This window comes from Drosophila gunungcola (assembly GCF_025200985.1).
Source record: "Drosophila gunungcola strain Sukarami chromosome 3L unlocalized genomic scaffold, Dgunungcola_SK_2 000002F, whole genome shotgun sequence".
NCBI lineage: Eukaryota > Metazoa > Arthropoda > Insecta > Diptera > Drosophilidae > Drosophila > Drosophila gunungcola.
In genome coordinates, this window is record NW_026453178.1 from 1,900,342 (window position 1) to 1,924,339 (window position 23,998).

The window sequence follows — 23,998 nt, forward strand, 5'->3', positions numbered from 1 at the left end:
CTGCGCGCCAAAGAAATTACAGTTTGAGGAAATGTGCATAAAAATATATTATGTTTGTGTAGCAGGCTAATCAATGGTAATACATGGTAGAAATATTTAATAATTAATAATTATAGAAATGTGTGAAAGCTGTAATTTCTAAGCGCCAAAGCATTAAGTGCGTAAAGATTACTTGAATATATTTACATTTCTTGAGCTTTAGCTTTTCGTTTGCTATTTTTTTTACTTTAAATACAATAGTTATTAGAGAAACACAGTTAAATGATCCTTTTCAATTTGCTGACAACTCACAGCCACGTAAGTCTGACTTGAATGCATTTATTTTATGTACATAAATAAAATTTTTAATTAATCTAAATAGTAAATCCAGTTTCGACTACTTTTAATACACTGTGCTGTGGGATTGGGAATCCCTCACTGATAAGGTGTTCTGACATGTTCGCTTAGCTCCTCGCCGCCAGCCGTGTGGCCAACTCCGCTGGGGGTCAGGTGCTCGTCATAGGAGGAGTCATCATCCCCGCCAAAATCCTGACCTTCGTGTCCGTGGGCCGAGGGATTGGTGCTTTCGTGCAATTCAATTGTGGCATGCTGAGCGGCTTTGGAAGCATTAACCTGGGCTGCAGCCGCTGAATTGGCCGCCTTCAGAGCGGATTCCTTGGTGGCGGCATAGTCCACTCGTGCCTGGTGCAACTGCTCCTCCACCTGCTCCAATCGATTCTTGGACTGCCCGACCATCTGGGACTGGGAGGCCAGTTGATTGTTCACCTCCGTGGAGGTCTGCTCCGCCTGTTCAGCCACGGATTTGGCATTATTCACGGCTGCTGTGAGCACGGAGATGTGATGGTGGGCCGCTTGAGCCGTCTGCTGGGCCAGTCTGGAGGAGATCTTGGCCGCCTTCAGTTGCTCCAGTTCGCGGGAGAGCGATCGCTGGGCCTCGGCCGCCTGCTGCTCCAATTCCTGGAGTACCACTTGCTTTCCCACCAGCGCCGCTTGAGCTGTGGCCGCCGCCTGGGAAGCGGCTTGAGCCAGGGTATTCTGGGCTATATAAGCCGCCTGCTTTGCAGCCGCATGTTGGTTGGTCACCGCACTGTGCGCCTGATCCGCTGATCCCTGGGCAATGGATCGCAGGCCACTGCCAATGCTATAGCCACCGGTTCCCTTGCTCGACGAAGTCGATCCTCCACTTCCTCCTCCGGATGGATTGTAGTAGGTTTTAGTGGTATGTTGTGGCTTCTCCGGCTCGGGAGGGTCCACTGCTGGATGATGGGGCTCAAAGTATCCACCTTGGTGAATTGGTGGCGGCTGCTGTGGCCTATAGTGATAGCCATTCCTCTTGTGCAGGCGTCCCATCACCTGGGCCAAAAGGACCACTAAAATGATATTTTATAGTAAGTTGTGGGTTTTAAGATTTAATAAATCTATATTTCACCTTCACAAGGATTATTTTGATCGTATAATTTAAAGATCCAACTTAATATTCACTAATAGATTATAAAATAATGTTCTTTACAGCATAATCAATATAAAATTCACAGCTTTAAATTTTCAGGTTTTTGAAAATATAGTTTTTAGAAGACTTTTTCACAGTACCCACATTTTTGCATTATATATGTATATCTTTGAGTTTGATATCATAAAGAAATGTAATACAAAAGGATAATTTCAATGAAAAGTCATGTAAATTGCTTTTCAATTCCTTTTGTACAAAATTTTTTAATTTTGGAAAAAATATGTACACGTATTTTGTATTATATTTCTTATTTTTTTTTTACACAATTTCGTTGCACTCCTTGGCAAAAAGGGTATTTCCCGGCTTACCCAAAACTAGCTGGCCGAGCAGAAACCGTAATCCTTTGCCGTACATCTCGCTATCGCTGCTGGAACTGCTTTGAACTTCAATTTCTTTGGAAGTACCCCATTTATAAGTCTCTCAGAGACGCCAGCCGAGCATAAAGTTTTTCAAGTTGCGGAAAGTCGGTTGCGGTTTTTAAATTTAACTGATCATGGGCATGTTATGATTTTCATACTTTAAAACTATTTGAATATCTCTGCCCACTATATGGAGCCAAGTCCACACACATTGCACCTTCACACCCATTTCTTTGCATCCCATTGAGGAAGCTAGGCGACCACTTTTGAGTCCAAGATTCGGTGTCGGTGGCGTCTTTTAATGCTTCGCTGGCACGCTTGCTTTTGACCAAACGGACAGTGTAAAGCGGTCGGCCCCTCCGGTTTGTTAATGTCTTAAATTTAATTTGCATTTTATGTGCAGCACTACTTTGTAATTGAACTTTAATTGGCGCTTTTGGCGGACTTCGTAGTGCAACGATGCAGGGGAAAGCCACTTTTGGGGATTACGTTTTCAGGCAGATTAACTAGCTAACGAAATTCGGCAATTTACGAAAAGGGGAAGTCTGGGTAAATCAAAATTCAAATATAATTTTAATTTGAAAATTATATAAAATAATAAAAAATGCGAAGTACACTATTGCAGTCACCATTATTACACAGTTTCCATAAGCAATTTAATAATAAAGAATATTTTAAATATTATTAAAGACTTTTAAACATATTTAATCTAAAAATAGAATGTAAATTCCTCAAAATGTTAATCTTTGTAAAAACGTAAAACGTAATTTAATAAAATATAAAGATTTTAATTTCTAAGGGTGGTTCGCAAGCCAATTCCTATAAAGATGTTGTGGTTGAACCAGCTTCTTTCTTTTATCTTAATGTTTTAATTCCCATTGACTTACGCCAAAGTATTTTTTTAACCATCACAAAACCAAGTGCTGGAATAATCAATGTACAATCCAAATAATTCTTAAATTTTATAAAATACAAAAAGGACTCTTGAAATTAAGGGTTTGTTTAAGCTGTACATACATACAAAAACATTCAAACTAATTCCTTAATGTTATAAAAACTTAATCACAAATGCCTCAAAGGCTTTGAAAATTCTGGGACTATCGAAAAACAATGGCCATTTCTACCTTTCTCCCCTTTCTCTGCCCAAATATAAAATTCGTTCTCAGTTTTCTTTTTATATAAATTATTTTTTATTTAAATACATAATTATAAATTTATTACAAATATATAAATAAATTAATTATGACAAAACACTATTTTACAGGACAAAATCGGAACTCAGATGTACAGGATACAAGATACAAGTTACAATTAATATCAACAAGTGGTGACGCTACGACTGTGCGTCTTCAATTAAGTAACAATTGTGGGCCGCTAATGAGTGGGTCAACAAGTGAAGTGAAGCGAAGTGAAGGGGCGCCTGTGGGCGCATAATAAGTATATAACAAAACATAACAGGTAATCGAAGAGACATTCGTAATAAATAGGAGTGACGACGCTGATAAATACGATGACGAATGCGACAATCGAAACGGTTCGAGAGTTTGCAAAAGTTTGTAGAGTGATGGCTTCGGTCAGAAGTGGAAAACGAACTCGTCGGAAGAGGTGGGGTCATCATCTGGTAGTGATGGCGATGCATTCGCATGGTAGGCGGTCACCTGCTCCTTCTCCTTTTCATCATGTTGCTCCGTTAATCATTGATAGCTCTGGGTGATCTGTTGGATCCAGGGCAGATAGGCAGAGACCTTCACGTAGACTCCGGGAACGTTCACCTGACCGCATCCAATGCCCCAGGAGACGACACCCACGACGTGCATGGCGCCATTCCGGTCGCAAACCAAAGGACCACCGCCATCGCCCTTACAGGCATCCTTGCCCTCCTCTCCGCCGGCGCACACAAATCCGGGATTCAGCTTGTAGTTGTAGCCCAGCCGAGTGTTCCTCAGCTGCGACTCGCACTGCTGGTGCGACAGAATGGGCACATCCACCTCCTTCAGGATGTTCTGGTACTTTCCGTGCTCGCCAAAGGCATCCTTGCCCCATCCGGTGGTCCAGCAGCGTGCTCCAGTGAAGTCGGAATACTTGTCGGGCAGACAGGCGGGACTGATGTGCGGGTTCTTGGTGAAGTCAACGGGCTGATCCAGTTTCAGGACGGCCAGATCGTTGTCCAGGGTGCCGGCATAGTACTCGGGATGGATATGCACGGAGACCACATCGCGTTCAATGTAGGGGAAGAACTCCACATCATGGTTCACATCCCATTCGCCCAGACGCACACGAAGATCGAAGCCATTTTGACTGGTTGGGAAAGGTCAAAGGTTAATCCACTGACTCCCTATGATTTTACGATTTTAGCACTTACGATTTAATGCAATGGGCAGCGGAGATGATGTGCTGGGCATCGATGAGGGTGCCACCGCAGGCGTAGATCGACTCCTTGGGGTCCTTCTTCAGGATGGCCACATGCCAGGGATACTCGCCGAACTCACTGTCGCCGTCCACGTACACGGGGTTCTTGATGCGACCGGTGATTCCGGCGGCGTTCCTCACTCCACAACGGCCGAACTGCTGGGGAGGAGCCTGGGGGCGAAGGGGACGACGGCAGCAGACCTCGTTGATGCGGCAGGTCTTCTCTACGGGTCGGTTGCCATAGTAAGCGCGCTAAAAAATATCAAGAAAAGGGCACAAATTAGCTATATGTCGGGGGAGTTGATAGTAACTAATCTTGTCAATATTCACATTTCAATTCTTGCCTTTGTTGCCTAGCTTCAACACACTAACTGTCTAAAATTTTTTAAGAACAATTTTAAGTTTATGAATTTATAAGTTTTTGTTGGATTACAAAATATATATTTTGTAAATATATTTCAATTAAATACTTTTATATTGCATTAGCATTAAAAAAAAGTTTATAATTGTATAAGGATTTGTTGTTTATGCATTTGTTGGATAACTAAAATCTGGAATTGGATGTTTATATATTGTCTTGGCATTAATCAATTACTCATGGAATTTTAAAAAACTCTAAGCCTTGATCAACACATGGTTACCTGCTCCTCAGGAGCTGCTCCCGCCCACACACCATCCTCAACGCTGCGACGCCTGCGATCCCTGGGGAAAGTGATCCGATCACTGCCGGCTGATCCACCTGGAGCCGGAGTGGGAATGTTGTACAGAGGTCCGAGAGTCAACTGCTTGCCACGACGCCCGGAATTCGATGAAAAGGAGGACGTTTCACCACTGCTCACATTGGCACTTCGTTCCACATGTTGCGAGTATTCGCCAAAGCCACCGAAATCGGGACTGGAGCCGGGATAGATGGAGCTGAAGGAGCTCTCATAGGGAGTCGATTCGTGGTGGTGATGATACTGGGCAGGTGCAGACGGGCCACTGTGGTACTCAAAGATCGGAGTACTTGGCACCATTTCCACACTGAAGTGGGGACCAGGACCAGATCCTCCATAGTAGTGGGGATGCGAATGGTGGTCGTGATGACCATGGTGATCATAATCGTGATGATCGTAATGCTCATAGCCACTGTAGTGATCGTGGTGGTGATAATGAGTGCTATACGCTTCTGTGGGCTTTCGCTTGAAGAAATCCCCCACTTTCTGGATGAGATTCGCATTTGGGGTGACATGAAGATTGACCAGTGGCTTCACCACCTTTTCGCCATATTCCGTTTTGGCCACCTGCACCGAGACCAGCGGATTCACATTCACCAGGCCGAGATTTAGGCCATTCGGACCCACTGAACCGAAGTAGGGATTCTGAGCGGGCACATGATCGCCCAGGATGTTCGAGGGATAGCCACCATATCCCCCCGTGGGATAGGGCAGACCAAAGCTCACACCATAGGTGGGCAGCACCTTCCGCTGGATCAGCTCGATGGCCTGGAGGGCGGGCAACGCCAGTGGAGATCCTCCGAGCGGCGACTGTCTCTATTTTTGTTGGAGGACGGAAAACATAAGAACGCTAGAGGTGGAGTTCCATTTCCGGTTGCCGGATGCAGGTTGCATGTTTCAGGTTGCAGGCGTGCGATCACAAAGGTCGTGCTTTTGGTTAGCTTAGTTCTGGTTTAGTTCTGGGATTAGTGACGGATCTAATCGGAACCGATTTGCACTCTGCTATTTTAGTTGAGCTTGGAGCGTTGAACGATGGGTGCAGTTGTCAGGTTGATTGGTTGATTGGTTGACTGATTGATTTATTGGTTGATTGGATGTGTGTGTGTGGGTGTGTGGGGGGAGGAGGAGGAGCTTGGCTAGAACTCACGATTAGTGGTCCATGCGAACCATGTGTGATTTGGCATTAGTTGGGCACTACCTAGACTATAAAAGTTATGGTCTTTCATTAACTTACCCCTTGAGCATCGAGCGAGAGATCGCTGGCCTCCTCATCCTTCTGGTCACTATCCGCCTGGCGACGCGTGCGCTTCTTGTCATCCTTGTCCGACTTCTCCTCAGCCTTCTTACCCTCGGCAGGAGTGGTGGCATTGGTGGCCAGAGCATCGTCACTCAGAGCCTCAATGTCTTTGCCCAGGTTGCGGGGATCGATGGGCAGAATGAGGTCCTCCTTGCGACCAATGCGATCGGCTGCCGGGCACTGGGAGATGGGCACACACTGGCAGTCCACGATCTGCTGGCGGGAGGTGTCATAGCCACTCTGGTACTGTCCTTGTCCTAGTCCCTGTCCCTGTCCCTGGTAGCCACCTGAGATGCCATTGTACTGGTTGGAGGCTCCACCGTGCAGCTCCTTCTTGTAGTAATCGGGATTCTGGCTGTGATAGCTGGAGCTGGGCGATCCACTGAATCCTCCAGAGGCGCTTTGGCCAAAGCTTCCCAAGCCGGAGTTGGGCTTGTACAGATCTACAGTGGGTTTCTGGTTCAGGCCAAAGCCGCTCTGCGAAAGGAGTCCACCCTGGGAGGCGCCATTGAAGCCAGCATTGAAGGCATTCGACTGGGAGTAGCTGGATCCGGAGGAAGACTGAACCGAGGGTGTGTAGGTGGCCGAGGACTGGGCCAGAGCACTGAAGTCCGTGTTGATGGTCTGGCCGGCTCCAATGGGAATGGGCACACTGGGCACCTTGGCTCCCTCGCCACCCTCCACATGGTGGTAGTGATGGTGCACATGCTGCTGCAGGGCATCGATGGGTGCTCCCACCACCACTTTGGTGTTGGAGGAAGTGGCCGACGAGGAGGAAGCCGAAGACTGCTGCGAGTAGAAGCCATTGGGAGCAGAGCTGGCACCCTGGATACCTCCCTCGGGATTCTCAAAGTTGTACGGGGGAACTCCGTTCGAGGCACCAGTGAACACGGTACCGGCACCCAGAGAAGGACCTCCGGTGTAGATGGGTCCTGGTGGCTTGCTGTCGTAGATCAGGGCACCGGGTGGTGGCTTCGTATAGGTGATGCCATCGGAAGAGCCATCAATAGCGGATGGTGGCGGGTGTTCCAGGTAGCCACCAGGACCAGTTGGCCTATAAGGTCCAGACATTGGCTTGTAGGGTCCCTCGTAGCCAACCTTGCGGGGAGGTCCAAACGAGTTCACCGAGCTGGGCGGAGGTCCAAAGGAGTTCAGGGAGCTGGGCGGTGGTCCGTAGGATCCCATTGGCGGACGGCCGTTGAAGTAACTTGGTGGTGGCATGGGCTTGGCGGGACCATAGGGACCACCACTGAAACCAGACGGTGGAGGAGGACCCTGGGCGTAGATCGTCGAGTAGAAGGGACGCTTCTCCTCCACATCACAGCTCATCAGACCCAGGCCGCACAGCTTGTCACGGATAAGATTGCGGGCCTGCATATCGTTTCCCTGCTGAAGAGCCTGGTCGATATTTCCATCGGCATAGACGGCATCGTACTCCCCGAGATTGCGGCCCTCCCGGCGGGAGTTGATCAGCTGATCAATGACCTCATCGATCCGGGTGGAGGTACTGTTGCTCTGGATGGGTTCGTGAACCAAGTAGCGTCCCTGAATGTCAGCTTGTTCGGCGGGCTTGGTATCCACAGATCGGCGACTGGGCATGGCATCCTCCATGGGCGCCCACTCATTGCCCCAGCTGGACTCCTCGGCCAGGGAGGCGGTGGCCAGCAGCACAACTGCCAACAGGCTAGCTCTTATTCTCATTCTGGAGATCTGTAAGGGTAAGAAGCCATTTATAAATTTAAGAAACATATTCTGTAAGGATTACTTATTGTTTATTACATTCTACATATTCATATATTACACCTTTCAAAGCCTAAGATTGTCATAATGTAATGTTGTATAGTCGAAAACTTATGCAGTGGTTTATTCATGATTACATATATAATTATTTATTATACACTCTTTATTATACACTCATCTATAAACTGCATTCTAAATTGTTTAAAATCATCATTTAAAATGTTTACAATCTATTAACAAACACATAATTGAAATGTTTTTAATTTTTAGTGGAAATGAAGCAAAGAGGTATAGTCATGATTACATCCTATCCATACATTACTCCTTTTATAATAAGGACCTGAGCTTGTCATAATTCTGCCTACTCACCTATCTTAAATTAATTGTTTCAATATAATAATCACCATTAATATTTTGTATAATTGATTGACAAACTTTTATATTTGATGATTGGCTTGCCTTTTTGTTTTGAGAGGAAATTGAGCGAAGAGGTTAGTCATGATTGGTTATGACATAACTGCCAAGCTTGACACCATTACCCCAAAGTCATTGTGCCAGTTTACATTTCTCCACCTATCCACCTATCTCTCTAGCCATCTTTGGCTTAACCAATCCGTAACGAAACCGAATCCAAGACCAAATCCGAAGCCGAAACCGGTTCACATCACGAAATCTTCACCGTGACTCAGACTCTCGTATAAGACTTTTACTTTCGTTGGAGGTCGCAGACCGTCGCACTTAATTGCTTGATTTTTAACGTTACTTTTGCCCGAAATGCGTGACTGAGGTGAGGGAACAGCAGCGGCTACCTGTAATTTATGAGGTAATTTTCCTCCAGATTTAGCAAGCAAGCCTACGTATGCAATCCGAATAAATACGACCATCGCTCAAGTTGATCTCTCGCCCTGACAGTCGCTTTCCGCTTCGTGTATCTTTTTTTGTAAAATTCACTTTTCTTTTCAGCCTTTTTTTATGGTCTTTTGCATTGCAGTTATGTCACCGGCTCAGAGCGAGGGCGGATTTTGTAAAAGATCGGCTACACTTCGACAAAAATTGGGGGTAAGCAATTTGAAACTTGAGTGCTCAGAGCTGAATTTAATTGGGGTTTCTTAAAATGCTTATAATAAATAGTTGTTCAGAAATCATTGAAGATTTATAAAACGTTTAATTGATTTAAGATCTAATTTTAAGACAGCAATTTGGATTACCTGTTATTTAACTAAGTTGCCCAGTTTAAATAAAAAAAAATATTTTCTAAAAATAAGACTTCTAAAAATAAGATTTAGGCTTGACTAAAATTTTTTGGGTATTTAAATTCTGCAAAAGGGAAATCAATAAATTCAGTTAGTCTAACAACTGAACCTTTTCTGCTTAAGATATGGCACGGCATAGTTAAATACCTAGCTCCAATAATAAGTTTTTATTAATTTCTTCGCTTTTCACCATTTTTTTAAAGTGCGTCAAAAATATATTTCCCAGTTATGTAAATGGATTTTGGGATGGCGAGCTGGGATAGCTCTTAAAGCCCAGCTTTTTGGGCGGAAGTTGTGTGCAGCGTTGCATTGCAAATTACCGGCAACTCTTTTGCTTGGATTTTCTTTGGCGAGATGCGATGCTAAATGTGCGATCGGTGGGGGTTGGGAAACTTTTAGGTTTTTCCTTTGTGTTGGCAGTGAAAGTTTCACTTTTTCTATTCGCTCAATAACGGCTGGTAGGCTTTTGACCAATAGTTGTTATTATACATATATTACAAGCATCATTTTATCTGCTGGAGACTCACAATTAAACACAACTAATTTTAATTAGCTTGCGTTTGGTTCACTCGAGTTCACTTTGGTAATTCGCATCACTTCACTCACCTTTTTTATGTCAAGTTTAATAATCCAACTGGGTAATAATCGCTGTTGTTTTATTTTTTGATAATCCTTATGCAATTTATGGAGTCTGTTATCCTTTCACTTCACTCACTTTCTGCACCGATTGTGCTTTTCGTTGGTCTGCAGATCGTTCACTGATTTCGCTTTCGTTGGCCGCGCACATTTTATACAAAAGCTGCGCATGCGCAACGTCGAAGTCAAGCTCCAACGTTGCGCTGTCTCTTTCTGGGGGTCTCGCATCTCTGTCCCTCCTTCGGGCCGCCTAAGTTTGCGAATCGGGAGCCCAAAACAAAAGGCACAAAAGCGGCAACGGCGTCAATGTTTGGCAACCTCTCTTTCGTACTGTTAGCGTTGACTTTTTTGTGGGTAATCATTTTTCGTCTGGGTTTTTTCTCAAATCCCCAATTCTGCTAAACTACTGGAGGTCACTAGACGAGGGTCTAGGCGGAAATATCACTTGGGTAGCTTCATTATCAGCGCCAAAACCCCAAAACTATCACTTTGAATCATTAAAACCTTTACTGCTCCTTAAAAAAAATTAGTGACTATGTTAAACATCCAAATTGGTCTTTGTTGTTTACGATTTTCTTAAGCGGGCTCTGACCAAATTTTGAATAACCAAGTTTAGCTTCCCGGAAAGGCGTTGTGTTGAGAAACCGGGATTATGCAATTCTGCAATTATGAATTGGGTCAGAGAGGAGCGACCGAATAATAAAAACAACATCGTGAAAAGGGTTAAAATTGGGCATTGCCTCAAACCGGATCTTTTGGCATACATTCATCTTTCCCCATCTCATTTTTTCCGTATATTTCTGCCCCTGTTTTCGGGTGCATTTCAGTTAATATTGCCTCGTTTTAAACCCATGGTCAATGCAGACGTCATCAGTCGGTCATTTGCTTAGTGTTCATAGCCCAACTCACTGTGAATCAAAAGTGCTTTGCGGAATTACCCGAAGTTCATAAAAATTAGAGACATTCCCCCCAACTTATTCACGATGATCACGTTCGCGTGCCACTACCTCAAATCCCGATCATTAAGTTTGTCTGTTGTGTGTGTTGTGTGTGGTCAGTGCTGTTCGCAGTGGCTCACATTGTGATTCAGTGGATCCAGTGGCTTCCACTTGTGTTACTGACCTTGGTTCGATGAGCTGGAGTCGTTTATCTAGCCCCACTTAAGTGGCGTCTTATGTTAACCATTCCAAGAAAGTTGATAATGAACAGATCTTCGAAAATTATGCTAATCACATTGATTTGCCGGAGTTGTTATTGTCGCCACTCTGGCTTGTTTGGCAAACACCTCTCAGGCTATTGTTCGTGATTAGTTCGCGGAGTTTTTATCAATCAGCGTGTGGCGTAGTTTTTGACCATCGGGTTTTTCATGACTCATTTTGTGAGCAATTTGGGCTTTTCGAACGTAGTTTGAAGGAGGTGCGTCGAACCTGATTCACATCGATTTTTAATTCCGTTAACGATAGTGTTTGCCTTACCCTTTGTTTGGGAATACTGATAAAATAGAGTTTATTTCAAGTCATAGAGGTTGGCAGGAAAGTAATTTGAAATTTCGGAAATTGCTAAAAAATATATTGAGTATAAAATTTCAATCTATAACTTCAAGGTGCTCAATTTCATTCACAAGTAAATTTAAAATGCTTTTTAAAAGCAAATAGACAAAATAGCAAATGTACAGAAATGTTAGGAATATGATATTTTAAACTTATTATTTTTAATTTATTTATTAAAGATAATAAAAGTCTACAAAAGCGTAAAAACGTTGTTATTTCATATATTAAATAACATTAATACAATTTATAAATACTTCAAATTAAATTTTTTTCAAATTCGAAAACTAATAAATATCAAAAAGCCACTAATGAATTAATATTTAGTTTTTTTTATTTTTAACTAATAACACATTAATAATCAAATGTTTTGTTATAAAAGGAATTTATTGGTTATTTTATGAAATTTATAAGTGTATCATTAAAAGCGGCTTGTTGTGACTGAACATTTTTTTCCTGATAAAAATAATTTTGGAAGTTAGCTGAAACTAAGCTATTGGTTAATCCCAGATGCTGATGAACTGAACTTGAACTTGGACCTCGTCGGTGACAACTAATGCCAGCTGGAGAGTGTGTAATCCGATGGGGTTACAGGTTCAGTGGCTCGCTATTGGAACTTCATTTGAGATTTGGCATACACTCATTTCTATTTATGGCTCGCTCCAACTTTTTGCACATTTCTTGGGCGGGAGTATTACAACATAGCCTATGTTAATTATGGCCAAGTTGTTAATTGTTTGCCCAAATGGATTTGTGTGGGAATCGTGTTTGCTCCACTTTGTTAGCTTCCCCTGGCTGAAGCACTATCTCCTTCTCTCTCTCTTAGTATACCTTTCCCTCTTTCTCCTTCTCAAACAACTTGTCAAACAGTTCAAGTCCAAGAGGCAAAAAAAAAAATACAAATTGTCACTAGCTCAAGGCTGGTTTATCGGCTCCCCGGCTTAGATTTGTGTCAATTGCTCAACAAGTTGAGGTCTTCCACCCACACGCACCATTTGGCCAAAGACAATTTGGCAATCTCTTTAAGTCAACCATTATTGGTTGGGTATGGATTTAGGGTTTAATCTTCATTGGGATTTAAATTAAACCAAGCCCAAAAAAATTAATCTAATTATGGCTTTATTTGTTTTTAATTAATTATCATTCTGTCCGTCGGTTACTTTTGGAAAGGTTTTTTTTTTTTTTAATGTAATTTAAAATCTTTGTTGTTGTTTACATTTGTCTTGGCTTGGATATAAATGAAGCCCAGCTAAAAATGTATTTATTAACATTTTTTCTATCATGCTTTAGGAATCAAATGCATGAAGTCACCAAATAGAAATTCGGATTAATTATTTCAGTTTATTATCTCTTACGAGAATAAATTTAAAAAACTTTCAAAATGAATTTGTGAATTATTTTATTGTTATCTTAATTTAACAGCCATTTTTCTATTATTGTTCTTAAAGTTCTTGTTCATTTTATATTCTCTTTTGTTAAGCAACAAATTTAGAACATTAAGGTAAGCTATGATATAATATTTCTTGTTATTTTTTCAAGTTTGTTTTGTTAATTTCGCTTTGCTAATATTATAATATATTTTCCCAGTGCACGCAATTGCATTCCGCATTTATACTGCCATTGCAATTGTGTCATGGATTTGCCCAAAACAAAAATTCGCCAATGCTGGAAAAGCCCAAGAAAACCGAAGTGAAGTTTTCGGTCTCTCAATGCTGGCTGGCCTATTCAATTCTTGATTGCTTTGGCTTTAACAGCTTTTGGGCCTTGGGGAAACCCCAGTCAAGTTTGTGGCTAGCATCGCTTGGCTGGATTTGCTGTGTGCTCTGTGCTTGCATAACAATGCAGTCGTGTGCGATGCAGTGAGCCGGGCTTATGATTCATATGCGAAGTCGATTTGTGGTAGCTTCGGTTCGGTTTTCTTTGACTGGCTGGAATTTGAATGAGTTTTTCGCTTTTGTTTTCGTCTCCGTTTCGCGTTTTGTTTTTGCGAAATTGCTTGTAATAAAATCGATGCGTATGCCTTAGCTTATGGTTGTATTAATGTTATTATAATAGTTGGCCAAAACCGTCAAGGTCGTTCACCCACATTGTGTGATTTGCATACGGATGAGTGAGTGATAAATGGTTTTTAAGGGCGGAGTGAGTCATGTCTCCAGCAGACAGCTGTTCCCCCCTGATTATTACATAATATCCCGAATTATTTCACCCGCATCAAACGCCCCCTTTCACTGCTCTTTTATTGGCTGGCTCATTTAACACGGCTTATTGTCTTCATCTCGGCTCAAATAAATGTACCTACGAGCTCTGAGCATTTGTAAATTAATTTGAAAACCGTTGCTTGCCACAGCGGAAAGTTGGCGCGATGGGGGATTTTATGCCACAAAACTTCCGTTTCCCCCTGCCCCCAAAAAATGTCGGCTTTAAGTGAAAGCCTCTGCCACACAAGTTGGGCAATAATTGTGTTTTAAATCGAAAATTCTGGATTACATCAAATATTTAATAAGTTTCGGTCTGAGTTCGGGGAAAACTTTTGCTTTTGCGGCGGTCCCACTTATGCTAAGTGGCTCGCCTTTTGATTTGATCAGACGGAATTTCATTATCCGCATTCGGGATTTAAGTTATTAAATTTCCTAAAGGACCTCCCAGGATGGCTGGTCCTTTTAGTGCGCCGAGTCGCCAAGATGACAGCATAACGATGCATTCAAATGGCGGATTGTGATAGACAAACAAACCGATTACACAGCAGTCGAGCTCTCAAATCTCCCACTGAGCCAATTGAGCGGGGCTCATATAACCCCAATCAAAGCCCAGACCCAGGGAGATGCGATGAACCTCGGTCTGGAAGGGATGGGCAAGTTGTCCCATTTGGGGGCCATTCATTGTCCGACTCTGCGAGGCAGTCTTTTGGGATGCCGCTCGACTTAAAGTGGTGTGAGCCCAAAAGGCGGCTATGCCGCACTGGAAAACAAAACCTCTGATGACGATTGCAATGACAATGATGATGATGATGATGATGTTGATGATGATGGGTAACCCAGCCCAGAGAGGTGGAATCTACGCCTTTTATCGAATTGCATCATTGGGGCATATGCAAATGACAGGTATTGAATGGCCGGAAAAGACAATGCACTTGTGCATCAATCGATAAACTGCTCCGGCCACCTTGATGCTTTAACCTTTATGCAGGAGCCATCTTGTGCAATCCAATATGCCCAACTATAGTATGTGGCAGAGTATCAGGGTATTTACCCCCCTCTAAGCTTTATGCGTCATTTTGCCCGGCGAACTCGCTTCACACGGTTAATTGGCATCAATAAATCCTTCGGCGATTGCATAACCCGTTCTAAGACCCTGACAGGAGATAACCTTTGGCCTTCTATGGAGTTCAGGGCTTTCAATTTTATTGTTTGCATTGTGTCATTTGAAACTCTATTATTTCAGTCTTCACAAGAGAGTGTAACAAACATCCCAGGGCTTCCATTTGTTGTCTTTCGATGTGCGACGAAGCCAGGACAATTTCACACTTTGGGTGAAAGTCCTCACTCAATTCACCTCTAATACCACCTCCGCTCTTCAGGGAACATGCATAGCTGGGTTTTCGGCTACTGACCCGGGGTCATTCCCATGGAAAATTCCGGCAAAGCAGATAGAACAACAGCCTCCAAGGCCCTGAAAATAATACATAAACATTTGCGTACGGCACGTCAATCATCCCTGCACCAATGCACTCCAAAATGTAATGGAATTTAAATATGTGTGCTATGAGATACCCATTCATGAGATTTGGTTGTAATTGAAAGTCTTTAGATATTGTAAATTTAAGCTGTCAAAATAAAGTTAAAAAATATAAAGTAATTGTAATTAAATTTAATAAAAGAAATTTCTAAATTTGCTTACTCCAATATTTTTAAGTTGTTGCATTTCAATTAAGGTGTACATATGTTCAAAGTATAAATTAGCTTAAGCTTGCATGCCAAATTATAATTATGAGTAGAAAATCTAATATATAAGGAAATGTTTGATAAACTTTGAACTAACTAATAAGGCAATCTCATAAGAACTAAAAATTTTCCTTTAAATGTGTATATAAAGATAACCCTTGTTTTATATCCTGCTCCCCCAATTCAATAACCCAACAAAATATCCTTGAGAACAGGATACCAAAGCAATGCTTGTTTCGTGCGTGTGTTTGCTCATCTGGTGACGTCAGTTGAATAATATTCTGCCACCCAACACTCAATCAGAAGTGCAGCGTAGCGCGAAATCTAATTGGCAGTCGTCTTCCCCCAAATCCAATTGAGATTAGCCTACACAATTCCGAAACAATGCAGTCCTTTTAGGGGTTTTCGAATTTGTTTTGTTTTATTGTTTAAGTCGAAAGTTGGGTAGTCAAATTACTTGGATTTAATCCATTTTAAAGGGGTCTTGCTGTGCAGCTGGTTACTTTCTGTAAAGGGAGTTGTCGCCATTAAAGACCGGATAGCTCCAGGTGGGATAGTGCAAATAGGAGGTCCTGAAAGCAGGTGCCAGCAATGGAGTAATCCTGGGCACACTACGGTGGACGATGGTGGAGCTCTGGTGGGAAACCGCAGTGGGCACATGATCCACCAGTTGACCCACGTGGGTCAAAGTGGGTTGGTGATGCAGGGTCATCAGAGGATGGTAGATATGCAGCTCAGCTATGCCAAGTGCCAAGAGGCAAAACAGGACAATTAAAGATAAGTTCTGCAAGGATAAGGGAATTAAGTTGCTTTAAAATCCATATAGACTTTTTAACTTACCAATCTTTGTGACATCTTCCTGCCTCAGTGCACTTCACTTGACTGTTGTTCATTGGCCACACAATCCTCCGCTTTTATAGTTCAGCAAAGAACGCCAGATTGGAGAATGGACTAGCCATTCTAAATGAATGGTCCCAGCCCTTGAACATGAGAAGAGACTTGGGCGTTGTTAACCCAGACCCTGTGTCTGCCTAATCCTCCAGAGATCTTGATTGCACACAATCGGAGAGGTCGGCGGAATCAGGGGGGCGGATGTGGCATATTTATTGTGGACGTGGGCCGGTCGCTGTGTTTATTTTATTGATTTCCTGTCGCACCGACAACGCCCAACGAATCCAGGAATCCAGACAAGTGAAAATGCAATCAGTTCACAATGCGCAAAATGCAGGACAAGAATTTTACATAAGATGGGCTGAGAGAGAGATTAGCCAGTACAGAAAATATATTGCAAATGGTAGAGAAGGTAGTTTTAAATGGAAAATTCAATTAAAGTTTATTAATAAATAATCAAGCCAAATTATCTTGAGCATTGAATGTCAAAATTCTTATATAGGATATGTTCCAGTTTTAATTAACGGAAAATAAAGTTAATTTAAAAATATGCAATATAAAAAGTATTGCGGTAAGTTCTAATTTAAATTATTATAGTTTCTCAATAATTTAAGCCGTTTAAATGCAAATCCGAAATCTTTATTAAAAGCAAACTACAGAAGAATTCTACAGAAAATGGCAGAAGAAAGAAGACAGAGAAGAGACAGAGTTTTTTGGGAAATAAAGTCCAGAAAGGGAATTACGAGTAGAAGTATCGTAGATTTGGCGAGCTCATCTTGTTTATCTTTGGCTTGGATCCTCAGTTGCGAATGAGGACCACTCGAGGATCGGCGGCTACGGTCCACAGAAGAGGTGGCTGCTGGCGCACCACTTGGGTGGTGCGGACAGCCGGAGCCACAATGGGCGTGACCAGCCGGCGGTGATCGTGCACCACCGTCTGGCTCTGATGCGAAATGGCAGTGGGCACATGCTGCACCACCTCGCCCACCTTGGCCACAGTTGGCTCCTGGATGGTCAGCACGGTTCGCAGTCCATTGCGAGTAGCCAGGATCAGGGGCAGAGGCACGGAGACGGGAATTCCCGACGAAACGACACGGGCATCGAGGGCATCCGAGGTGCCACTGGATGATTGGGAGAGCTGCTGTTCCTCCTCCTCCTCCTCGGATTGCTCCTCCGGCTGGCTAACAGATGATACGACGGATCCCAAACTGCCCTCGGCCAACTCCACCGAATCCTCACTGGCAAGGGGCAGCAGCTGCGACGACTTGGCCGAACTGAGGGCCACCAGATTCGAGGGCCACTCCAAACTGGCTGCCTGCGAAGCTCCAGCCAGGATGAGCACAATGGCCAAGACGGGCAGGTACTGAAACGTATTTAATTAAATTAAATTGAACTAAATTCAGTTGAATTAAATTAAATTGAATTAAATTAAATTTATATTGTTCCCCTTTTCCTAAAAAGAGTACTCACCAATCTACACATGATTATAGTTGTAATCCCACAAATGAATGATGCAGTTTGAGCAGTTTAACTCTGGTTTTATAGCCTCAAAACCCAGAACCTATCGCCACGCCTCACTGCCCAAAGAAATGCATCGTTGACTAAGCTAAACACCAAACCAAAAACATTTAATCATATGATAATTTTAAATTTGATTAGGTTACACCAGAAATCGATCAGAGTATGTTCTGCGGCAGCTTTATGTCGCACTTGTGCTCATTGTTAAGCCAGAACTTCTCCAGATAACCGATGGGATCACGGGGCAATTCGCGAGCCAATCCCAGCATACCCTCCATCAGAATGGGCACCACCTCCTGTTCGAGATATATTCGCTGGTCGGCTGAGGACCTAAAGCTTCCCGTTCGGGGACACTCCTTGCCATCAGATCCCTCTGGCTTGGATTCATTCTTGCAGTCCTTATTTGATTCCTTCCTAGACTTATTGGCATCCGGGCAAAGAATCGATATAATTGCAGAAGGATTCTTTTTGGATTTATCCACGCTTGTCTTGCTGATTTTGCGAGGACTAGCTTTTCCTTTGTATGGCATTTTGATAGGATGTCCGGTCAGGAAATAAAATAATAGTTTTATTTGGAAGAGAACGATATATGAAAGGCAACTATATGATCGGAAAACTCCTTAATGAAGTGCCTACTACGTTTTTTAGGAGCACACATTATACAAATAATTTTAATGATCGTACTTTTTGACCTTTTTTATAATATTCTTATTTAGGAAAAAGCGTGTTGTTAATATGTTTTTTAAAAGCTTAAGGGGTTACTGTTACTTCACAATAATACAAATAAATTTAACTTTTGAACTTGTTCTTTCTAATAGAGAAAAAAAAAATATATATATATATTTATATAAATATATATATATATAAATCACAAGCAAAAAACAAACTAGGGCATACTAGTTTTTGAAATTTAATCTTAAAAAACAAAAAAAAAAATATGCCGAATTTCATAAAATCAATCCTTTTTTGAGAAAATATTGAAGTGACTTATGTATATAAACTTGAGTATAATTTATTTACTTAAATTATTATCGGGTATAAAACCCGATTGAAAAGCCATTTAAGTTTTCGTTTAAATGTGTGGATTTATTCCCAAACAGAATTTTCACAGTACAGCTGGACGAGCACTCTCGAGCATCCATTGTCCGCGTGGTCGTAACCCAGCACCTCATCCGCTGCTCCATCGCTCTGTCCACTGTCCATTGTCCACTGTCCGCGGATGCTTCTAAGCTGATTAGCATACGTAACCCGATCAAGCGAGACATCTGCTGCAGTTCTCCAATCGCTTGGCTGGACGGGGCGGTAACTTAAGCCGCTTAAATGCCCACCCACCACACACACCCCCCTCAATCTAGAGGGGAATGCAAAGGGGGGTAAGATTACGCAATCCCCACGAGGGCTTCAATCGAATTCCGAGAACGCCCACGTTCGCCGTAGTTCTGGCTCCGACAGGCGTTGAAAGAACTTGGTCAAATCCCTCGAAAGGCCGCCAAATAAGATATATCGTAACTGATGCTCCAACAGCCATATAAAATGATCCGTTCGATAGGTCAGCGACAGGAATTTAAAGGCAGTGGTCATCACCAGGCTGTAGACTACAAGACTATGACGGTTGAGGCCCAGAATCAGTGGACTCTGAAAGATCTCCAGCATGAAAAGGCAGGATAGGAACAGCGCCAGCTTTGAGTTGCTATAAAAAACAAATATAATAATTTCAATTTTACTCTTATTATACTCACTTGCTTAGCTTGAGATAGGCCGACTGGTTGTGCTGACATCTATTGATTAACAGACTGGCCACTGGCTTCAGAATTTCTGCTCCACTGCCCATGACAGTACCAACTATCAGCATCGGAACGGGAGCATTTTCGTACACTTTTCCCGCCAAATGTACTCCTCGATCGATTAGCTGAATCTGGCTGATAGTTGACAAGGCGGTGGCCAGTATGCGAAAGGCCATTGTGCTGGCCAAGTCGTATGCCAGGTCAAAAGGGCAGTAAAAAAAGCAGTACCTACGTAAGAGATCATTTAGCTATGCTTAAAATTTTTCAGTAAAACAAAAACATACAAAATTGTAAATTTTTTTGTAAATGCTAGATTAAAATAGATTATCTTTATTGGACAAATTTATTTTTTTTTTCCTTAAAAAAAATTATAAAATTATATTTTTTAGCAAATATTCTTAATATTGTCAAATTCGTTTTTTATAAATCAGAAATAGGGTGTCTTCTGCCAAACTTGCAACTTAAACAAAAAACAACATATTTTCTTTTAAACTAAATTGTAAAAATGACAGAAATAAATGTAGTTTCTTACTTGACATTGAATTTTAGTTCATTTTTGTAAGTTCGCATTAGATCACACTCACCAGATTACTGAGCAGAGCAGGATATCTGCGGTATTGCAGAGTGGCTCCAGAGGCAGACTGCCGAGGAGCAGGTTTCCCAGGGCATCGCCTGCGTAGTTCAGCAACAGGTTGGCCAGCCACAGGGCGAAGGGCTGCCACTCCAAGAGCTTGCTCCCGCCCTTTTTTAACCTCGAGGATCCTGCACCAACTCCAAGTTCGTCCCGCAGCTGCTGGGAAACCAAGGAATAGTGCAGGATGCGGAAGATCAGATGGTTCGGAAGCTGCTTCAGGATCAGCCGGGCATTCATCCCTCGCTCAGCTGTCCACCCTCTATTATTTTTATTTTGTGAGTCCTCTGGTTGAATCTGAATTTTGGCTTCTGGGATATATTTGGTTATTTTTTCTTAAGGCCAATTACTCTTAAAAAACTATTAATAGTGAATGGAATTTGCGTAAACGAAAATATTGACAAGCGAAACTTAGGTGTCTACATTTATGTGGATGTGTGAATGCAAAAAAACCCAAAACAAATTGTTGGTATGGCAATAAATGTATAACATGATAAAGTTGTATCCCCTTTTTGTGTAATAAACTGGACTCCAGATGTTTAATATATAAAAAATATCTTTAATACTTTTGATGATTGAGAAAGATACGTTTTAACATAAAGGAAATTTTTAAGTGTGAAAGAAAAAAAATTGTTTTTAATGGCAAAATGGAAATTTCTAAATTTTTTTGATTAGTTTATATGTCAATTCCATTGATTGCAAGTTATGAAAGTGTCATATCTATAATATTTCTTCTTGCAGATTATGAAGTGGTATTTAATTGTATTTAATACAAACTTAAGTGGTATTAGTTTCTAAGTGAAATAACATATTTCGCAATCTAAACTGGTGACAAGTTTCGGTTGGTGGCCAGGCTGCGAGGTCCTGGAACAAGGGAGTCGAAGCTAATGTTCCGCACGGGCTTAATCCTGGGCAGCATCTGGTGCACCACCGGATGGGCGGCGTAGGTGAGGTGGGCGGGTGTCTGACTGGAGATGGGGGGCAGCTGCTCCTCCTTTTCCTGCTCCTGCGTCGCCTGGAAGAACCTCTTGACCTGATGCCGCTCCACTGCTCTGTGCTGGTTGACAATCCGCGCTGAGGGAACAACCTGTTGCTTCGGCGACTGGAGGATTAGGGGCTCCGCTGACGACAATCTGGTGAAGCTCTGGTGGGAAACGGCACTGGCCACTTGGCCGTTGCCATGTAGGATTGTGGTGGCTCCGTGACTGTGGCCCAGGCCCCAGGTGAATACAAGGCAAACTACCTGTGGGCATTGGGACTGCATTTGGAATCGGGGGTCAGGACACCACTTTGGGCAGATTACTCACTGTGATGTGCATGATGGTCACTTGAGTGGTCAACTAATTACCGTTAGACAAGTGCCGCTGCCATTTATAGCCGGACAAGCCTGGCCAAGAGGACGGACTCCTTGACCAAGAGGTCGCCCTGTCTTTGAGCCGCAAGATTTATGGGCCATTTTGTATGCAGCTAATTAATTAATCAAAAAGTACTTCGATCCGACAGCCTCTCATGAGCTGCGTGCACTTAGAGCTTCCATTACGCGCCTCCGGCTAATAGCCAAATCATATGGCCAACTGACTGACTCAACATGTGCCGCATTGCCGGAGATTGTGCGAAGCCACGACGGCAACTTTAGCTATTGAAACGTCAAGCGAAAAATGATAATTTTGAAATACAGCTTTCTATACTCTATTGAAAGCAATGAAAAGCTATACAGTTTTTGCCTGCAGCAGATAATGCTTGGGAATGGCTAAAGGATATGCAGCTAATGTTTAATAATACAAATTTTTAAAGAACAGTATGCCCTAAATTTTATAATTTTCGTTTAATTTGAAAATGTCTTATTTTAGAAAACAAAGCCTTTAATTTAATTGGTGTTTTTTTAAAGAACAAAAATGTACGTTCTGCAAATATTAATAATTTAATACCATTTAAAGCTGATTATTGAGGCAATTCATTATCCATATTTATAGTAAAATAAAACTGTTGTACAAATTTGAATATTTTGTCTAAATAGTGCAAAATATAGACTTTTATTTTAGCGTAGAATAAAATATTCTGAAAATTGTATCTTTAAAGCTTGCTAATTCTTTTTTTTATAACTTCTTAATAGTTTGAACTAATATAACAATAAACTATAGATCACATCACTAAGGGTATTATGGCAGCCCGAGCAAACAAACCAAAAGCAACCACAATAGTTGGTGGTGCGGTGGTGGGCGAGCGGCGGAGGTGCGAAGTGGAGTGGATCAACCTTCAGCGAGTTGCGCAGACGGCGTCGCATGTTGTAGGCTTTGTTGTTGCGGTGCTATTACTACAATATTTGCGGCGTTCGGTATTTATTTATATTTGATTTTTTTTCGTTTTCTTATTTTCGGTTTATTTCTTTACGTAAAGCTGCGTCCAAGTTGAGACACTCCCACAATTGCAAGATAACCGCGACTGCGCGCGTGTTTCCAACGCTTCGATCGCAGATCGAGCATTTTTCCAGGGGCTGTGTGAGTGGGGTTGTATCGAGGGGCCCACCCCCTTTGGCGTGCTCCACCCACGCCCCTGTTTTGGGCCAGCAACTGCTCCACCGCGATTTCATGGCACAGCAATTCACACAGCACTTCAGTTTGACTTTGCCACTCGCTCCGCTTTGTGTTTGCTTCTCGAAAGGGGAACCTCCAGTCCTCGACTTGATTCGATTCGGTTCGATTCGATCCGCCCACCTCAGTTCGACGGCGGTGTTCTCAGTGGCTTGCTGTCTCCATAATCGACCCATTAGGCTTGGATCGTTACCATGCGGCATCTGGTGAGTGGGATTGATGAGCATCCTCTACGAGATCGGGGAGGTTCGAAAACGCAAATATATCATGCAAGTAATGAGTCATGTACATATGCTTGAGGCTTTAAATAACTTTTAACTCTTTTAAACAAATGCGAAAATTCTGTAAATTAAATGGTTTTAGATTGTACTTTATTGAATCCATTACTACGTTTATAAGCCCGGCATTTTTGGCAAATTAAAAATGTTATTGATTGACCTGTTTTTTAGTGTTTTTATCAGTAAAAGCTTTAATGATTTATTAAGTTCTGCAAAAGAATGTGTTTTTATATCGACTATCGATACATTTTATATTTGTTTTCTACAAATCAAGCAACTAAATCCTCTACTAAACTTTATTATCATCCATTTTAGATGCTTTTGGCCTTAATTTTCGTGGCTCTGGTCTTGGCCAAGCCAGCGACGGAGGCGCCTCGTCTGCTGATCGATTCGGCGCCATCGGTGGTCTCCTATCAGGGATCCTCGCAGGCACAGACCCGATTCGTCATCGCACCCATGGGTCGGTCGTTGGGCTATGTGGAACCCACCAATCTCAATCGAACCTTCCACACGAAGGCCACGCAGGAGAACGGAACCACTGGCTACGAGCAGCTCAACCTGAGTCCGGTCTATGTGCCCAATAGTTAGGCAATGCAGTGTGTAGTTTAAGCTAGTTAAATGTGTAAATAAAGGCTGCGTTTATAACAGTATGACATTCCATTTGTTAGCTCTTTTTTCTAGGATTCATATTGCCGTTTCATATTTAATATATTACTTGTTAATTTGTTGAAAAATAGGTCTTAAATTGCATATGGAGGATTTTTTCATTTTTCCATTAATTCCTTTTTTTTTGTTTTTAAAAATCAGTTTAATTAAAACTCATAGTTATACGAGAAGTCAAGTGCTAACCAATTTAAAAATAATAAATGTACTCTTCCATGTTTCTGAGTGGTTTGG

At 42.3% G+C, this 23,998-nt stretch overlaps 8 protein-coding genes and 1 long non-coding RNA gene across 13 annotated transcripts; 2 read left to right on the forward strand and 7 right to left on the reverse strand.

The window, feature by feature from the left end:
- Positions 1-33: 33 nt before the first annotated feature.
- Positions 34-15,039, forward strand: LOC128257070 (uncharacterized). Of its 2 annotated transcripts, none has more exons than XR_008267829.1 (3): positions 34-76; positions 241-297; positions 362-485. It is a non-coding gene; the product is annotated as an uncharacterized LOC128257070 (long non-coding RNA). The 2 variants fall into 2 exon arrangements; XR_008267830.1 differs by lacking the exon at positions 362-485 and adding an exon at positions 14,909-15,039 and having other exon boundaries at positions 41-76.
- On the reverse strand, positions 299-2,218 carry LOC128257021 (uncharacterized protein CG45076). Of its 2 annotated transcripts, none has more exons than XM_052987815.1 (2): positions 1,819-2,218; positions 299-1,370 (listed from the first exon to the last, which is right to left on the reverse strand). In XM_052987815.1, exons 1-2 carry the CDS (start codon positions 1,862-1,864, stop codon positions 415-417), a joined length of 1,002 nt encoding a protein of 333 aa, XP_052843775.1. In that variant the 5' UTR covers positions 1,865-2,218; the 3' UTR covers positions 299-414. The 2 variants fall into 2 exon arrangements, with proteins under 2 accessions (XP_052843775.1, XP_052843777.1); XM_052987817.1 differs by lacking the exon at positions 1,819-2,218 and adding an exon at positions 1,430-1,570.
- Positions 3,098-10,029, reverse strand: LOC128257007 (uncharacterized). 2 transcript variants are annotated; one of them, XM_052987799.1, is made up of 5 exons: positions 9,891-10,029; positions 6,229-8,001; positions 4,920-5,810; positions 4,232-4,530; positions 3,098-4,167 (listed from the first exon to the last, which is right to left on the reverse strand). In XM_052987799.1, exons 2-5 carry the CDS (start codon positions 7,990-7,992, stop codon positions 3,564-3,566), a joined length of 3,558 nt encoding a protein of 1,185 aa, XP_052843759.1. In that variant the 5' UTR covers positions 7,993-8,001; positions 9,891-10,029; the 3' UTR covers positions 3,098-3,563. The 2 variants fall into 2 exon arrangements, with proteins under 2 accessions (XP_052843759.1, XP_052843758.1); XM_052987798.1 differs by lacking the exon at positions 4,920-5,810 and having other exon boundaries at positions 3,102-4,167.
- A 778-nt stretch (positions 15,040-15,817) lies between the features above and the next one.
- LOC128257057 (uncharacterized) lies at positions 15,818-16,778 on the reverse strand. Its single transcript, XM_052987859.1, has 2 exons — positions 16,249-16,778; positions 15,818-16,192 (listed from the first exon to the last, which is right to left on the reverse strand). Exons 1-2 carry the CDS (start codon positions 16,261-16,263, stop codon positions 15,908-15,910), a joined length of 300 nt encoding a protein of 99 aa, XP_052843819.1. The 5' UTR covers positions 16,264-16,778; the 3' UTR covers positions 15,818-15,907.
- Positions 16,779-16,922: 144 nt separating this feature from the next.
- On the reverse strand, positions 16,923-17,901 carry LOC128257032 (retinin). Its single transcript, XM_052987833.1, has 2 exons — positions 17,770-17,901; positions 16,923-17,662 (listed from the first exon to the last, which is right to left on the reverse strand). The coding sequence occupies exons 1-2, from the start codon at positions 17,779-17,781 to the stop codon at positions 17,099-17,101; spliced, it is 576 nt and encodes a 191-aa protein (XP_052843793.1). The 5' UTR covers positions 17,782-17,901; the 3' UTR covers positions 16,923-17,098.
- On the reverse strand, positions 17,897-18,440 carry LOC128257049 (uncharacterized). The gene has a single exon (XM_052987851.1). It carries the CDS (start codon positions 18,345-18,347, stop codon positions 17,976-17,978), a length of 372 nt encoding a protein of 123 aa, XP_052843811.1. The 5' UTR covers positions 18,348-18,440; the 3' UTR covers positions 17,897-17,975.
- Positions 18,441-18,889: 449 nt separating this feature from the next.
- On the reverse strand, positions 18,890-20,580 carry LOC128257024 (trimeric intracellular cation channel type B). 2 transcript variants are annotated; one of them, XM_052987820.1, is made up of 3 exons: positions 20,186-20,580; positions 19,557-19,829; positions 18,890-19,507 (listed from the first exon to the last, which is right to left on the reverse strand). In XM_052987820.1, the coding sequence occupies exons 1-3, from the start codon at positions 20,470-20,472 to the stop codon at positions 19,219-19,221; spliced, it is 849 nt and encodes a 282-aa protein (XP_052843780.1). In that variant the 5' UTR covers positions 20,473-20,580; the 3' UTR covers positions 18,890-19,218. The 2 variants fall into 2 exon arrangements, with proteins under 2 accessions (XP_052843780.1, XP_052843781.1); XM_052987821.1 differs by having other exon boundaries at positions 19,304-19,507; positions 19,561-19,829.
- Positions 20,581-20,959: 379 nt separating this feature from the next.
- LOC128257042 (uncharacterized) lies at positions 20,960-21,824 on the reverse strand. Its single transcript, XM_052987842.1, has 2 exons — positions 21,540-21,824; positions 20,960-21,475 (listed from the first exon to the last, which is right to left on the reverse strand). The coding sequence occupies exons 1-2, from the start codon at positions 21,549-21,551 to the stop codon at positions 21,053-21,055; spliced, it is 435 nt and encodes a 144-aa protein (XP_052843802.1). The 5' UTR covers positions 21,552-21,824; the 3' UTR covers positions 20,960-21,052.
- A 999-nt stretch (positions 21,825-22,823) lies between these two features.
- On the forward strand, positions 22,824-23,972 carry LOC128257059 (uncharacterized). The gene is made up of 2 exons (XM_052987861.1): positions 22,824-23,029; positions 23,417-23,972. The coding sequence occupies exons 1-2, from the start codon at positions 23,018-23,020 to the stop codon at positions 23,687-23,689; spliced, it is 285 nt and encodes a 94-aa protein (XP_052843821.1). The 5' UTR covers positions 22,824-23,017; the 3' UTR covers positions 23,690-23,972.
- Positions 23,973-23,998: the final 26 nt, after the last annotated feature.